This window comes from Bos indicus, chromosome 10 (assembly GCF_029378745.1).
Source record: "Bos indicus isolate NIAB-ARS_2022 breed Sahiwal x Tharparkar chromosome 10, NIAB-ARS_B.indTharparkar_mat_pri_1.0, whole genome shotgun sequence".
In the NCBI taxonomy this organism is placed as follows: Eukaryota; Metazoa; Chordata; class Mammalia; order Artiodactyla; family Bovidae; genus Bos; species Bos indicus.
In genome coordinates, this window is record NC_091769.1 from 101,405,222 (window position 1) to 101,419,203 (window position 13,982).

General features: G+C 46.8%; 1 protein-coding gene across 7 annotated transcripts in view; it reads left to right on the forward strand.

Moving 5' to 3' along the window:
- TDP1 (tyrosyl-DNA phosphodiesterase 1) overlaps nt 1-13,982 on the forward strand; it is a 78,024-nt gene that overhangs the window by 22,422 nt on the left and 41,620 nt on the right. For all 7 annotated transcript variants that reach the window (XR_011569054.1, XM_019969373.2, XM_070798009.1 and 4 more), the window contains 7 exons: nt 8-100; nt 5,030-5,197; nt 5,641-5,719; nt 8,303-8,485; nt 9,116-9,164; nt 10,732-10,798; nt 12,669-12,776. Coding sequence is in view for 6 of the 7 variants with exons in the window: in XM_019969373.2 (XP_019824932.2) it covers nt 8-100; nt 5,030-5,197; nt 5,641-5,719; nt 8,303-8,485; nt 9,116-9,164; nt 10,732-10,798; nt 12,669-12,776 (747 nt within the window). In the remaining variant the exon portion in view is untranslated. The remainder of the gene's footprint in view (nt 1-7; nt 101-5,029; nt 5,198-5,640; nt 5,720-8,302; nt 8,486-9,115; nt 9,165-10,731; nt 10,799-12,668; nt 12,777-13,982) is intronic.

Consider the following 13,982-nt stretch of genomic DNA (forward strand, 5'->3'; position numbering starts at 1 on the left):
TTTAAAGGAAAATGATGCTTCTGCTGTATGAGGAAGGCCTCCGGGTCGTCATACACACGTCCAACCTCATCCGCGAGGACTGGCACCAGAAAACACAGGGGTTTGTAGGGCTCTGTTTGTTTCATGGTGGGAGGGAGAAAACCAGAATTATGGCATAGAAAAGAGATGCATGCAAAAAAGTGATACTGCCTCCCTTGTGGTAACTGATGTTAACCATTTAGCCCGTGATCGTCCACACGTGTCTGTTTATACCTGTAAGTGTTGTTGTTCAGTTGCTAAGTAACGTCCGACTCTTTGTGACTCCATGGACTGCAGCACACCAGGCCCCCCGTCCTTCACTATCTTCCTGAGTTTGCTCAGACTCATGTCCGTTGAGTTGATGATGCCATCCAACGATCTCATCCGCTGTTGCCCCTTCTCTTCCCGTCCTCAGTCTTTCCCAGCATCAGGGTCTTTACAGTAAGTTGGCTCTTCGCATCAGATGGCCAAAGTATTGGAGTTTCAGCTCCAGCATAAGTCCTTCCACTAACATTCAGGGTTGATTTCTTTTAGGATGGACTAGTTGGTTCTCCTTGCAGTCCAAGGGACTTCTCAAGAGTCTTCTCCAACACCACAGTTCAAAAGCATCAGTTCTTTGTGCTCATCCTTCTTTATGGTCACACCCATACCTGACTGCTGGAAAAACCATAGCTTTGACTGTATGGACCTTTGTTGGCAAAGTGATGTCTCTGCTTTTTAATATGCTGTCTAGGTTTGTCTTAGCTTTTCTCCAGAGAGCGTCTTTTAATTTCACGGCTGCAGTCACTGTTCACAGTGATTTTGGAGCCCAAGAAAATAAAGTCTGTCACTGCTTCCATTTTTTCCTGTAAACATACCAATACATAAAATTTATATGCTGTAGTTTTTTTCCTGTTTTTTACAAAAATGGAGTCATCCATATATTCTCTTGCCGAGTAGGTCTAAGGATCTGAGGCAGGAAGAGGATTAAAAAATGGAAGGGCCAAACGTATTATTTCCCAATAAGAGCCTCCTGATAACTTTCTTGGCCCTCACTCACCCCCACACCCACCTGTACCTGAGCATTCCCCCTAGACATCAAAGGAAAACTCAGGGGTTGGTTGTATGCTAAAAATACCCCTTTATGGAGAAGGAAACGGCAACCCACTCCAGTATTCTTGCCTGGAAAAGTCCATGGACAGAGGAGCCTGGCGGGCTGCAGTCCATGGGCACATGTGACTGAGCACGTGTGCATGAGGGTAGAGGGAGGTGGGTTGGTAGCAATAAACTGATAGAACTAAAAAAATATATATATATCCCTTTACCTCCAATCAGTTTGGTTTCCCATAAAACATTCTAAACTGCTGTCTTTTCAGAGCCTGTAATATGATCATAAATCTCTGAAAGGATTGAATGCAAAGGTTTTTCATGCTGTTTTTTAAGTTACTAACCCTTGTCCGTGGTGCGTGTTCACTAGATCTAGTTTTCGATCTCTTGGGGAAGGTAGGGTGCATCCTTAGGCATTTAGGGACTTGTTCGAGTTGCATCTCACCCTCATTCTCCTTCCCAGGAAGCCCTCCTTACAGCCAGCCTTGGTCTCCGTTCCCTTGATTGCAGAAGCCGTTCTGCATGTCTCTGCCTGCCGGTGTTAGAAGAAGCACCCTTTTGGGGTTCACGCATTTTCCCCTTCATCACCCAGCCTGGGCTAGAGCACTCATGCAGGGCTCTCACTGAGCCTGCATTGCACCCTGAATTGAGCCGAGACAGTGAGCCTCCCAGCTGCCGTCCTCTGGACCTGCTGAGCCTGGGTGGGCTGCCCAGCCCCAGTCGCCTCTGCTATCACACAGCCCTTCTGAATGTGAAAGGCAGTCTTTTCTCACGCCAGGGGTCTCTTGTCCCTCTTCACTCTGCTTCCCCACCAGAGCGGGCGTGCAAGCCCCTGTCGCCCTGCCTGGCGCTTTTCCTACAGACACGCTCCCGCTTCCCGTTCAAGCTGCACTTGCAAACCACCCTGTGCTGATGGGGGTGGGGCGGACGGTCCCTAAGAGCCTTGGCTGCTGGGCTCCTGATCACTGAGCTTCCGGGTGACAAGGTCTGCTGCTGCCCTCAAGCTTCTAAGCTGCCAGTTGAGCTTCGGGACCGTGACTCATCTGTAGCCCCATCTAAAAAGGAAATGAGATTGACATAGCTCGTCCTTAGAGGAAGAATAACGAAAAGGATTTGTCAGGTTGACTCTGAGTCTCCTGTGGCTCAAAGAATCCCACCCACGGCTCTCGGCTTCTTCTGGAGTGTAGAGGCAGCCCTGCTTCCTTAGGCGTCTTTGACTTGGCTGCTGTGGGGAAGGGATTAAAGGTAAAGGGCTTAGGTGTTCATTTTTTTCCTTTATTTAAAAACACTTAATTTTTTAAAAATGTATTGACTAGGTGTAGCTTCACATGGTTCAAAACTCCAAGTACAAGTGGTATAAAATCTCCTTCCAACTTCCCTCTGCTGGCCCCCTAGGAAAGGGGGTACTGTTAGTCTACATTCTACTCTGATACTTTACAGTTTCATGTCGTGGGTTATAATTTTATTCGAATATTTTAAAAAGTTATTTTGTATAATCTTATTTCATAGTCTGCCTATCATGGGTCTGTGGATTCTTTCCTCTCCTAAAGGTATTCCATCCGTCCTTTTCACCTGCTTCTTGATCCACCTGTTCATGTCTTAATTTAAAATTATCTGGCCCGAGGTTTCTTTATTTTGTCAAATGGTAAAGACGTCTCACATCTCGATGTCCTGGTTGGAAAGTCGTCGTCTGTCGTGTTCCTCCTCCAGGACCGTTCTTGTGAGTGACCCTCTTATCCAGGAAGAGCCCCCCTCATCCTGCAGCCCCGAGTTGCTGTGGGGAGGAGAGACTGCCCCCATCCATCCCTCCCAACATGGCCACGGTACACGCAGGAGCCGAGGGAGGCGCAGAGGGGCCACCAAGCTTGCCCAGGGTGACACGGCCAGGTAGCTGCGGATCCCGGTGCAGAACCTGGGCTCCTCTCCTGGTCTCACGCGTTACCCATTGTGCAAGGTGTTGACTTTAAAAAATGCACACTGTGAGAGCTGTGAGTCAAGTTTTATTTGGGGCAGAATGAGGACTATAGTCTGGGAGACGCATTTCAGATAGCTCGTCAGAAGCTGCTCCAGAGGCAGGGGGAAGCCAGTATACGTGTGCTTTTGGTGAATATGTGCATGCCGTCAGCACATTTTTAGCAGAAGGTTTATGCTAGTTTCATGAAGGTTACTGCTACTCGTGAGAAGCAGGTGTCACCGTGAAGGATTTTAGTGCTTTTCTAGGTTCAAGGAGATATAAGAATTAGGCTCTTAAAATCAGCTCCTGAAAATATCTGACTCTCTAAAGGCCTGGTCTGCCAGTTTTCCGTCCCCAGCACATGGTGTCTCGTTTTTGCTCTCCACCCTGACCTTCTTTCAGGGACGTTGAAAGACGGCTGCACATGATTTAATGCTTGTAGATGTAGAGGGCAGGTGCCAATCTATGGTTGACGAGGGGTCTCCTTGATGTGGGGAAGGAAGGTGTGACAGGCCAGCCTGCTGGGGATGCATTCAGAGCTCAGGAGACGCCCAGCCAGGACTCTCGAGGTTCTGACGACCTGCCTCTCGGTCTCCTTTGAGGGCCACCAGCGAGAGAGGAACGGGCAGTTTCTGTTATGGTTTCCTGGGCAGGACTGTGGCGGGAGGAGCCAGAGCCGGGGAGACCGGCAGACGCAGCTCCTGCCTGCTGAGGCTGCTTTCTGTTGGGCCCTGTTCATTACCTCGTGGGCATCTTTGTGAGATAGGACTGCTGACCTGGTTTTGCAGCTGAAGGAGCTGCACAAGAGCTTTGAAGCCATATTTCTCTGTAATCTACGAGGGGCCAGTTCACAGAAGGACTGGGTTTAGATGTGGTCGTTTGCCACTCGTGGGTAGGACATAGAGGTTTTAGCAAAGTACACTGGCAAAGAATCGATGAAGTTAGAGATGTCATTAAAGTGTTTTTACCAATTTATTTGAAAGCCTGAGGTTAGTGTTAATGTAGTATAACTAAACGTAGACTATACCTCATTCCAGACACCAGATATGGGATGAGTTTGTTTATTGAAAACATATTTGCACATACATTTTTTTCTTAATAGGATAACTTTTATTTTCCACTTGGCTAAAGAACTGCATTGACATACTTTTGGGCAGAAACTTGCTGGGGTTACCACTATGTGGAGTTGCTATAAGCAGTTAGGAGTAAAACTGTTGTCATCAAGTCTTTGAAAGCAGTGTAGTGACTTACCTGGTGGTCTGGTGGCTGTAACTCCACATTCCCAATGCAGGGGGCCCGATTCCTGGTCAGGAAACTAGATCCCACATGCTGCAACTGGGAGTTCGCATGCCACAACTAAAAATCCCACATGTTGCAACTAAGACCCAGCGTGGCCAAATAAATATTGGGGGAAAAAAAGCAGTGTAGAGCTGAGAAGGTAAGAGAGCGAATAAGCAGGGTGAGTGGGTGAATGGGGGAGCGTGGAGGGGTCGAGTTGGGAGAGGCAGGCAGAGGCCAGGCCTTCCTGGGTCTAAAATTCATGGTAAGCATTTCGAAACTAATTCTGGGTATGCTGAGAACCACTGGAGTGGTGCAGCCATCTTTGCTCTATGTTTCATAAGGGTGACCCTGGGCATCCCGGGTGGTGCTAGTGGTAAAGATGCAGGACACCTAAGAAACACGGGTTCAATCCCTGGCTTGGAAAATCCCCTGGAGAAGGGCATGCAGATCCACTGCAGCGTTCTTGCCTGGAGAACCCCATGGACAGAGGAGTCTGGCGGGCTACAGTCCACAGGGTCACAGAGTCGGAAATAACTAAAGTGACTTAGCACTCACACACACAAGGGTGGCCTTACCAGCAGGTGGAGAGGTAGTGAGAATTCACCTCCTAGAGTGAGTGCCTGATTAGAGACAGCACTGTGATCAGCTCTGCTCCTGATGGTTCAAGGTGGTTCTCTTTTTCCATTCCAGAATATGGTTGAGCCCCTTGTACCCCAGAATCGTCCACGGGACCCACGGATCTGGAGAATCGGCCACAAACTTCAAAGCTGACCTCATCAGCTACCTGGCAGCTTATAACGCCGCCCCTCTCAAGGAGTGGATAGACACCATCCAGGAGCACGACCTCTCAGAAACAAAGTAGGGTAAACGTGGCCTCGTAGCAGCTCGGGGAGCACCCCGAGGACCACACGAGATGTGGGGCGCAGGGGCCTGGCGGGTGCTGGAGGGACGCTGGACTGTCCTTCAGGGACACGTGTCCTTCAGAGACGTGGGAGAGCGGGGCCCGTCCCTCTCGGCACCTTCTGGCCCTCAGGTGCTGGGGTGGAGGCGTGGGGCTCTCCCCACTCACCTGAGTCCCCACTGGAGTGCCTGCTCTAAAAGTCACCGAGTTCTTTGACTTCCACCCTGTGGGGGTCGCACAGGGTGCTTGAAAGTTATTTAAGTGTCAGTTAACTCCTCGGAGGAGGCATCTCAAGAAAGCGGGCTGGCTCTCGGAACATTTCCTGCTTACTGTCGGGGTTTGTGTGTGCTGAGGTCCACACGTCACCATGTTCTCTGACGTGTATTTTGTATCATTGCAGTGTTTACCTTATTGCCTCAACCCCGGGACGCTTTCAAGGAAATCAGAAAGATAATTGGGGACATTTCAGGCTTAGGAAGGTAATAAAATTTTTACTATTTAAAAAAATTTTATTGTATGTTCACTCCTATTTCATTTATAACTGGTCTGTTTTGAAAGCAGCTTTATAATATCTCTAGCACAACTCTAGGCAAGCATTAGGCACTTGAAATTGATTATCTAATTATAGTTTCCATTAATTACTTGCATTTTAACATTTTGCCTCGTTTATAGGTGCAGAGTTAACAGAGCTAAATGGCAAAAGCATAGGGACGATTTTTAGTTTTTTAATTTCTTGTAATAAAGATTATTAGAGGCTTTGTATTTATACAAGTAGTTTTTGCTCAGCACGTGAAGGATTTTTTAATTTAACGTCAAGGATTTTTCACACAGATTCATCAAAGAACAGAAAACAGTGTTGAGCAAAGACCACAACGGAGCTGTGATGTGTTTTGTTTGCTAAACCAACGCCCTAGAAGTTGTAATTATGAGAATGGCATTTGCTGCTGGTATGAAAATAAGCCAAGAAAGGTCTTTAACAAAATAAAGCAAGCAGCAGGTTAAAGCTTCAAGTTTCCTCTCTCTCTCTAGGAGTCAGTTTACCTTAGTAAATTCCCAACACGATTTCTTAAAAGCCCCTCTTTTTCCATAGACTATTGATGCTGTGTGAGAATTCCCCTTGGCTGATGACAGTTTTTAATTTCCTGTTTTTAAGAGAGACCACAGCTGAAAGCAGGCAGGGTCTCAACACCACCATCCTTCTGTCTTGAACTCAGGAGTAGGGGAGTCCCATAGGCTGGATGGTTCAAGTCGCTCAGTCGTGTCTGACTCTTTACAACCCCATAGTCTATACAGTCCATGGAATTCTCCAGGCCAGAATACTGGAGTGAGTAGCCTTTCCCTTCTCCAGGGATCTTCCCAACCCAGGGATCCAACCCAGGTCTCCCGCATTGCAGGCGGATTCTTTACCAGCTGAGCCACAAGGGAAGCCCAAGAATACTGGAGTGGGTAGCCTATCCCTTCTCCAGCAGATCTTCCTGACCCAGGAATTGAACCTGGGTCTCCCGCATTGCTGGTGGATTCTTCATCAACTGAGCCACCAGGGAAGCCCACATGCTGGATAAGTGCACAGCTTTGTGAGTTGATACCCACAGCAGGGGCCAAATCCTGACCCGGTTACAAGCCGTGTGACTTTGACTTGCTCCCACCCTCTTGACATCTGTAAAACGGGCATAATGACAGTACTTCCCTCACAGAATCATGTAGAGATTGAATGAGGAAAGGAGGGGTGATTGTTCAGTCAGCACTTGTGGGGTTTAGCTTGTGGACTGGTGGTTCAGAAAGGCCAGGTGATCACACATACTTGTGCAGGATGCCTGTCTTACTGAAGCGGAGTAGCCTCTTACCTGAGTTTGCAACCCCTTTGCACAGTCAGGAGCTTGTGTTGCATCACAGCTGTCTTCCAGTAAAGACGGGGCGTGATCAGAAGTCTGCCCCGCTGCTGGGGAAGAGAAGCCCAGGACTTGGGCCACGGTCCGGTGGCTGATCAAGGGCTGAACCCAGAATAGTAGCCGAGTCTTGTGATTGTCGGCTCAGTCCTGCTTCCTACCCCATGCTGCACCCAGGGTGGAAGTTGAGAACTGTTTGTGCTCTGTGGGGAAGTGTGTTTATAAGTATTAATGCCTACTCAGTGGTAAGGAGAATTAACGCATATCACCCTGAACAATGCATCTGTCAGATTATGAGCTCCACTGGAACAGGAACTGTGGCTTATTTTTATTGCTGTCTCCAGCCTCTAGGAAGGCGCTCGGCACAGGTTTAAAGAGAGAAAATTCTCAAGTGTTTTCTGACTTGTTTCTGCAGCTTTGCATAAATATCAAACAAAGCAGGAAATGCAGGTCAGTCTTACCCAGGGCTTAAGGTGGTGTGTATCCATATTTAAATATATTCTCTTTCATTTATAGAGCATCACAGCTGCCCAGAGCCCAAGCCTTTTTCAAATGATAAGAGTCAAAATACAGTTTGACCTTCTAGGTTTTATTTCAGTGTATTAAACCTTTGGAATTTCGAGGCAGAAGGCTAATCTCATATGGCAGGTTGCTAGTTTGTCTGACATTGCTACTAAAATGGGTCATTTTTTTAAAATATGTTTAAGTACAAATCAAAGAATTTTGGAAGAGAAATACTTTTGTCAACTTACTCCATTAATATTTTCGGTATTTAAAAACATTTCCCAAAGGATTAACATGTATACACTACTATATATAAAACGGATAACTAATAGGGACCCTACTGTATAGCACAGGGAGCTCTAGTCAGTGCTCTAGTGACCTCTGTGGGGAAAAGAATCTAAAAAAGAGTGGATGTGTGTGTAACTGACCCCCTCTGCAGTGCACCTGACGCTAACACAGCATGGCATAGCAGCTGTACACCAGCAAAAGTTTAAAAACAAAACTTTTCCCAAAGAAGAAAAGCTGTACGTGGGCATGAAACTGAGCATTAACCATTTTCAGCATTTCCTTGTGAAGTCGGCGATCCGAGGACAGAAAACCATGTTCTGAGCTGTCACGGCTTTTCTCTCCATGTGGTCGGACTGAGTAGCTTTCGTTTTTGTTCTCTCACAGCTTCTAAAAGAGCACGCCTCACCCATGCCGAAAGCAGAGTCTTGGCCGGTCATAGGTCAGTTCTCCAGCATTGGCTCCATGGGGGCAGACGAATCAAAATGGTTGTGTTCTGAGTTTAAAGAGAGCCTGGTGACCCTGGGCAAGGAGAGCAGGACCCTAGGAAGTGCTGCTCGTCTCCATCTGGTGAGTGCCCTCCTCCCTGAGGTCACTGTTCTCAGCCTCTGGTCCAGGAGAAGAGTCAGGTCTGTCCTCCTTCCACAGAAAGGGGTTTCGTTCTGTGGGTGGGGGATGGAAGACGCTGAATGCAGCGCGGTGGCACTGCCGTTTGTGAGCAAGTTTCCTAATAGCGTCTGCTGCCGGGGCCACTGGTTTTGTCCAAGCTCTGGCTCAGCCACAGACTAGCCTGCAGATTCCCCATTCTTTCCTTTAGGTGGTCAAGCCAAGGCAAAAATTTTTGATAAAGCATTGCCAGCAGAATTACAGGCATTATTAATTATTTAGAGACATTTGAAGTAAGAATTAATTTTACATTCAGTTAAGTTTTTCTCTTGGTGTTTCAGAGGAGAAAGTACTCATTGAAATGTAATTTTCTTTCATTGACTATAAATGCTTTCTGTAGTTTAATGACTAGAAGTTCAACAGTTTTCAATAAGATGGGAACTTTTTAAAATTTAAAGCACGTTTTCTAAGTCTTGAAGTATTATTTCTAATAGAGATTTTCATCTTGGTAAAAACTAAACTTCTTTCCTTTTAACACACATAGATAGTTTCTTGAACATTGTACATTCTAAGTGTTGTTGTTTTTATTTTTAGATCTATCCTTCAGTGGAAAACGTGCGCACCAGCTTAGAAGGATATCCAGGTAATTGTTGGGAAGACTGTCCCGATTGTGTTTTTGTGTGTACATTTCACAAATACCCTGGTAAACTTTTTAAAACAAGTGATAAGAATGCCTTCCTCCTTGAGGTCAGAAAGGTATTGATGAGAAATTTGGAGATTATTCTCTCTTAACTGGATGAGGATCTTTAAAGTAGGTAATATTGGGTGGTGCTGTGTTCTAAAGATGATGCCATGCAGCTGAGCAATTTGGGTGCTGTTTAACCCTCACAGTAGCCCTGAGTGTTGGGTACTTTTACGAGAAAGAGTGTTCTCCCCTCTGCCACCAGTGGTTGTCCGGATAAGACATCCAGATAAAACCAGCTTCCGCCACAGCCCCACGCTGTGCCTTTTTCTAACGCCTCTCCCCCAACGTACCCCCGGCCTAAAGTACTATGTGGTTCTTCCAGATTTGACTCCCCGATACAGGTCAAATTGAGGGTCTGGAACGGAGGCCTAATACTGAGATGAAATCTTTGGTGTGATATAATTTAGTTGATATAGCTAGTCTCTCAAGGGCTTCATCTGTAAACTCCAGGACTGTTTTGTAGACACCTTTCAGTCTTGTCCTCTAGTTCCCTTATGTCAGTGCTGGGCACTTGTTTGGAATTCAACAACCCCCAGGTAGTGTTTTCAGACGGTATTAACCAAAATCCCGAACAGGGTATACGTGTGTGCTAAGTCGCTTCAGTCATGTCTGACTCTTTGTGACCCCATGAACTGTAGCCCACCAGGCTCCTCTGTCCGTGGGATTCTCCAGGCAAGGATACTGGCTTCTAATTGTGTTTCCACTTGGAACTGTATCTTTATTCTCTCTGTGGGACTATGGCATTTAGGATTCATTTTTTAAAACGTAATGGTTTACTGAACATTTTATTTTAGTGATCCTTGGTTTTTGCATTTGTAAGAATCTGTGTAGCTAGGACAGAGTCTCTTTGGCAATATCAATGTAAAAGTGAAGGAGGCAGGACAACCAGGCTTTCATCCCAGTCTCCCCTCTCCCAAGCGTCCTGGTCTTGGGCCCAAAAAAAGACGCAGGAGCCCTCGTCTCGCAAAGTGTGTCTCAGGGTGTCCCACCTGCGCGAGGGCAGCAGGCTGGGCCAGGGCTCATCTCTGGTCTCTCCTGACATTTCCAGTCTGTGCTGTTACAGATGTTAACGTACCACCACCACCCCTCCAATGGTTAAATACCGTCTTCTATTGCAATAGTTAACATTTACTATTTGATGTGCACCCTAAGAAGGAAATGGCAGCCCCATCCAGTATTCTTGCCTGAAGAATCCCATGGACAGAAGAGCCTGGTGGGCTACGAGTTGCCTGGTGGGCAAGAGTTGGACACGACTAAGCAGCTAACACTGCGCACGTCTAAGAAAGGAAACCCCACTGAGAGAGCACAGCGAATGCAGGTGTGCGTGCTTCCTTTCAGAGAGCTGTTCCGTGAGGCGGGATAAGTGGTGCTTCTTTAAGCACTGTGTATAGATTTTCCTAATGAGGGTCCTCAGGTTGCAGTCAGTAATCTTTATTTGTTTACTTTGTTTCTCTTGTTTTAAAAGCTGGGGGCTCTCTTCCCTATAGCATCCAGACGGCGGAGAAACAGAATTGGCTTCATTCCTATTTTCAGTAAGTAATCCGGTTAGAAGGCGCTGTTGCTTCTTTCAAGTAAAATAAGAATGTTGTCTGTCTGATTTTCTTAAAAAAAAAAAAAAAAAGAGCTTTACATAATATGGCTGTATTTTTAATCTATTTATGTTAGTGATAGAAATCCCTTAAAGTTCTAGACATTTCTTGGAATTGGTTTTTAATACCAGAGTCTAATTTATCTCTCTGAGTTTCCTGTTTAAATATTGGCATCCAAAGAAAAAGGATAAATGGAAGAACATGTTGGGAAATTGAGAATTTACATAAGCAGCGTTTCAGTTCATATTTCCAAAATATGCCATCCTCTGTGTACACATTCATGCACTGGGAAGCTGCAGGCTTCTGAGGGGAGAACCCACGCCCCTTCTCCGGGGCACACGGCAGCCTTGGCTTGCTGCACGGCCCAGCCAGCGGGCGAACGCTCAGGCTGAAGGGATGCTCTGCGTCCTTTCCGCCGCCCACCCTGCATGTTCTCGGCTAGCTGCAGTCTCATTCTGGCTTCAACAGACATATACTTAAGCTGGAACCAGAAACGAAGGTAGATTACCTTTCCGTAGCTTTAGTCTGGGAATTCTCTGCTGCTCCAGTGGTTAGAACTCCTTGCTTTCACTGCCAAGGGCCTGGGCTCAGTCCCTAGTCAGAGGACTAAGATCCTGCAAGCTGCCCGCGGCATGGCCAAAAGAAAGAAAAAGAGCTTTCAGTGTAATTCAGCATGTCATCCTGGAGCCTTTCTGTAATGCTTTCTTTGGAGGTGTTTGATTTTATTTTGCAGAGGACATTTCTTCAAATTGAGCTCCTTTGAGTACTGTGTTCTTACAAGCAAATTTTGTTTTTCTGTTTTTAACTTTTATTCATTTATTTATCGGCCGCCCTGGGTCTCTGTTGCCACAAGCAGGCTTCCTCTCTCGTTGCGGAGAGGGGGGCTATTCTCTAATTGCGGTGCATGGGCTTCTCATTGTGGTGGCTCCTTGTTGCGAAACCCAACTCTGGGGCGCACCAGTAGCTGCAGCTTGAGGGCTCAATGGTTGTGGCTCAAAGGTGCGATGGTTTGGCGCACGGGCTCCGTTGCCTCATGGCATGTGGGGTCTTCCCACAGCAGGGATCAAACCTGTGTCCCCTGCGTTGGCAGGTGGATTGTTCCCTGGACCACCAGGGAAGCCCCACAAGTGAATTTCATAATCTAATAATGACTCTGCCAAATCCCAATTTTACTCTTTCAGTCAGTTCTCTTGAGGGACCATCCTCTTGTATTCATAAGGGAGGATTCCTACGTCATGGTATATGTCTTTTTTTCCCATGAAACCTTAGTCCCAAAAATGTTGGAAACTTAGAAACCAAGCTTAGACACATGAGTATCTGCATTTGGGATATTTCTGAATGATCCCCCTGCTTTTCGGCCTTCCATTTTGATATTCATCCTGTTTGTATCTTTTCCAGTTTGCATTTTGTTCACTCAGCAAGCACTTGGTGGGCCTTTCCCACTCAGCAGTGTGCTCCGGGAACACAGTTCCTACTTTTAAAGAGACGAGGTGTGCTCACACGCAGTTAGACGCATGAGAGCATGTGTGCATATGCACACGCGTGTTCCTAACAAGGCACGGGGACCAAGGGCCTGCAGTGTCCAGTGCTTTTTGTAGGTGGTATTTCCTACGTGCCTACATTCTAAAATGAACATGTGTTATCCCGTTAGCTCAACAGAATTTAGGACGTTTTCTCAGGTCATATCACAGAGAACAATGCACTCACTGTTTTTTACGTCAGGATTTTGCTGTTCATGCAGTTCTCTCATATTAGGACTGTGATGACCTGTTTGTGTTTTCTGACTAGTGATTTGTGCCTTTTCCATCGCTAGCAAGTGGTCAGCTGACACGTCAGGCCGCAGCAACGCCATGCCACATATTAAGACATACCTGAGACCCTCTCCAGACTTCAGTCAGATTGCTTGGTTCCTTGTCACAAGGTACGAGTTCTTATATTCTTGATGGGAAAAATTGTTAAAATGTATTTGCAACTCCTGTTAAGAGGACTGAGTGCACTTCCAAAAAGTGGTTCTGTGAACCGTCCTTCGTTTTCTCTTAAATGTGTACGTGTGTTTGTGTCTTTGTGATTTGTTGTTTAGCCGCTAAGTCGTGTCCACCTCTTGGGAAAGTGGTGGCTGTCTTTGGGGTCCTTGTGAGAGGTACACGACAGAGCCCAGTGCTGGGGACAGAAGGACCCAGGGCACGCGAGGCCGCGGTCACGTGTGTTCCAGCTCCGCCCCCGAGGCCGTGGAGGACGGCCAGGGGCACTGGTGCCCTTCTTTTAAAGGCAATGTGTGCCTTTAAAAAGAAAAACTTCTGCCTCTGACGAGGAGGGGTGCCTGGGTATGAGGTGTGCCCTATAGATGCCCTAGGAGGAGAAGTCATCGTCTGGGGCAGGAAGTACCAAGGAGAGCAGAGGTATAGAGGGCTTGTGGCCCCTCTGTGGGCTTGGAGCTCAAGCCCTAGCTGCTTTGTGAGTGCAAAATTGTTCATTACTCCCCTGATTTCACTGTAAATAAAACACCCTTGCAAAAGCTAGGTTACAACCAGTGTTCCTAGAATGAAAGTGATGAGAAACCAAGGCACAGTGCTGCCCAGTCTTCTACAAAGTCAACCAACAAGAACACAAATTCAGGCATCGCGTGGATCCTTGATCCTCTCCAAAGGGGCCTGGACATTCAAAGACTATGTTTCCGTGTCAGCCACCTGTGTGTTCAGGAACTGTCTGGTGTTAAATATTAAAACCAAGTGACTAAGTTGAGGGAGAAAGACCTGGCTGTTGATTCTGGTTGTCTCACATCCTGATGCTGTGTGTGACCTTCGCTCCCTGTATACTCTGATCATCAGTCAGTAGGGCTAAGTGAAATAATCTGTCTGCTTCTGATTCTAAAACACCGCCCTCGGAAGTGGTGCTGAGAGCCGGGCCATCGTACACCCCAAGGGCCGCTTTATTACAAAGCTCGTTATTTTGCCCTGTGTTGAGGCGTAAAGTGCCATGACATTCCCTTCAATCAGATCTGACAGATTCTCTACCAGTTTGGGCACTAGGACTCTACCCATCGTGTTACTTTTTTATACTCAGCAAGGCTCTTACTGGAATCATGCCACTTTGCAGGAATGTTGAATTTGAAGGCTGTTCTTCCAAC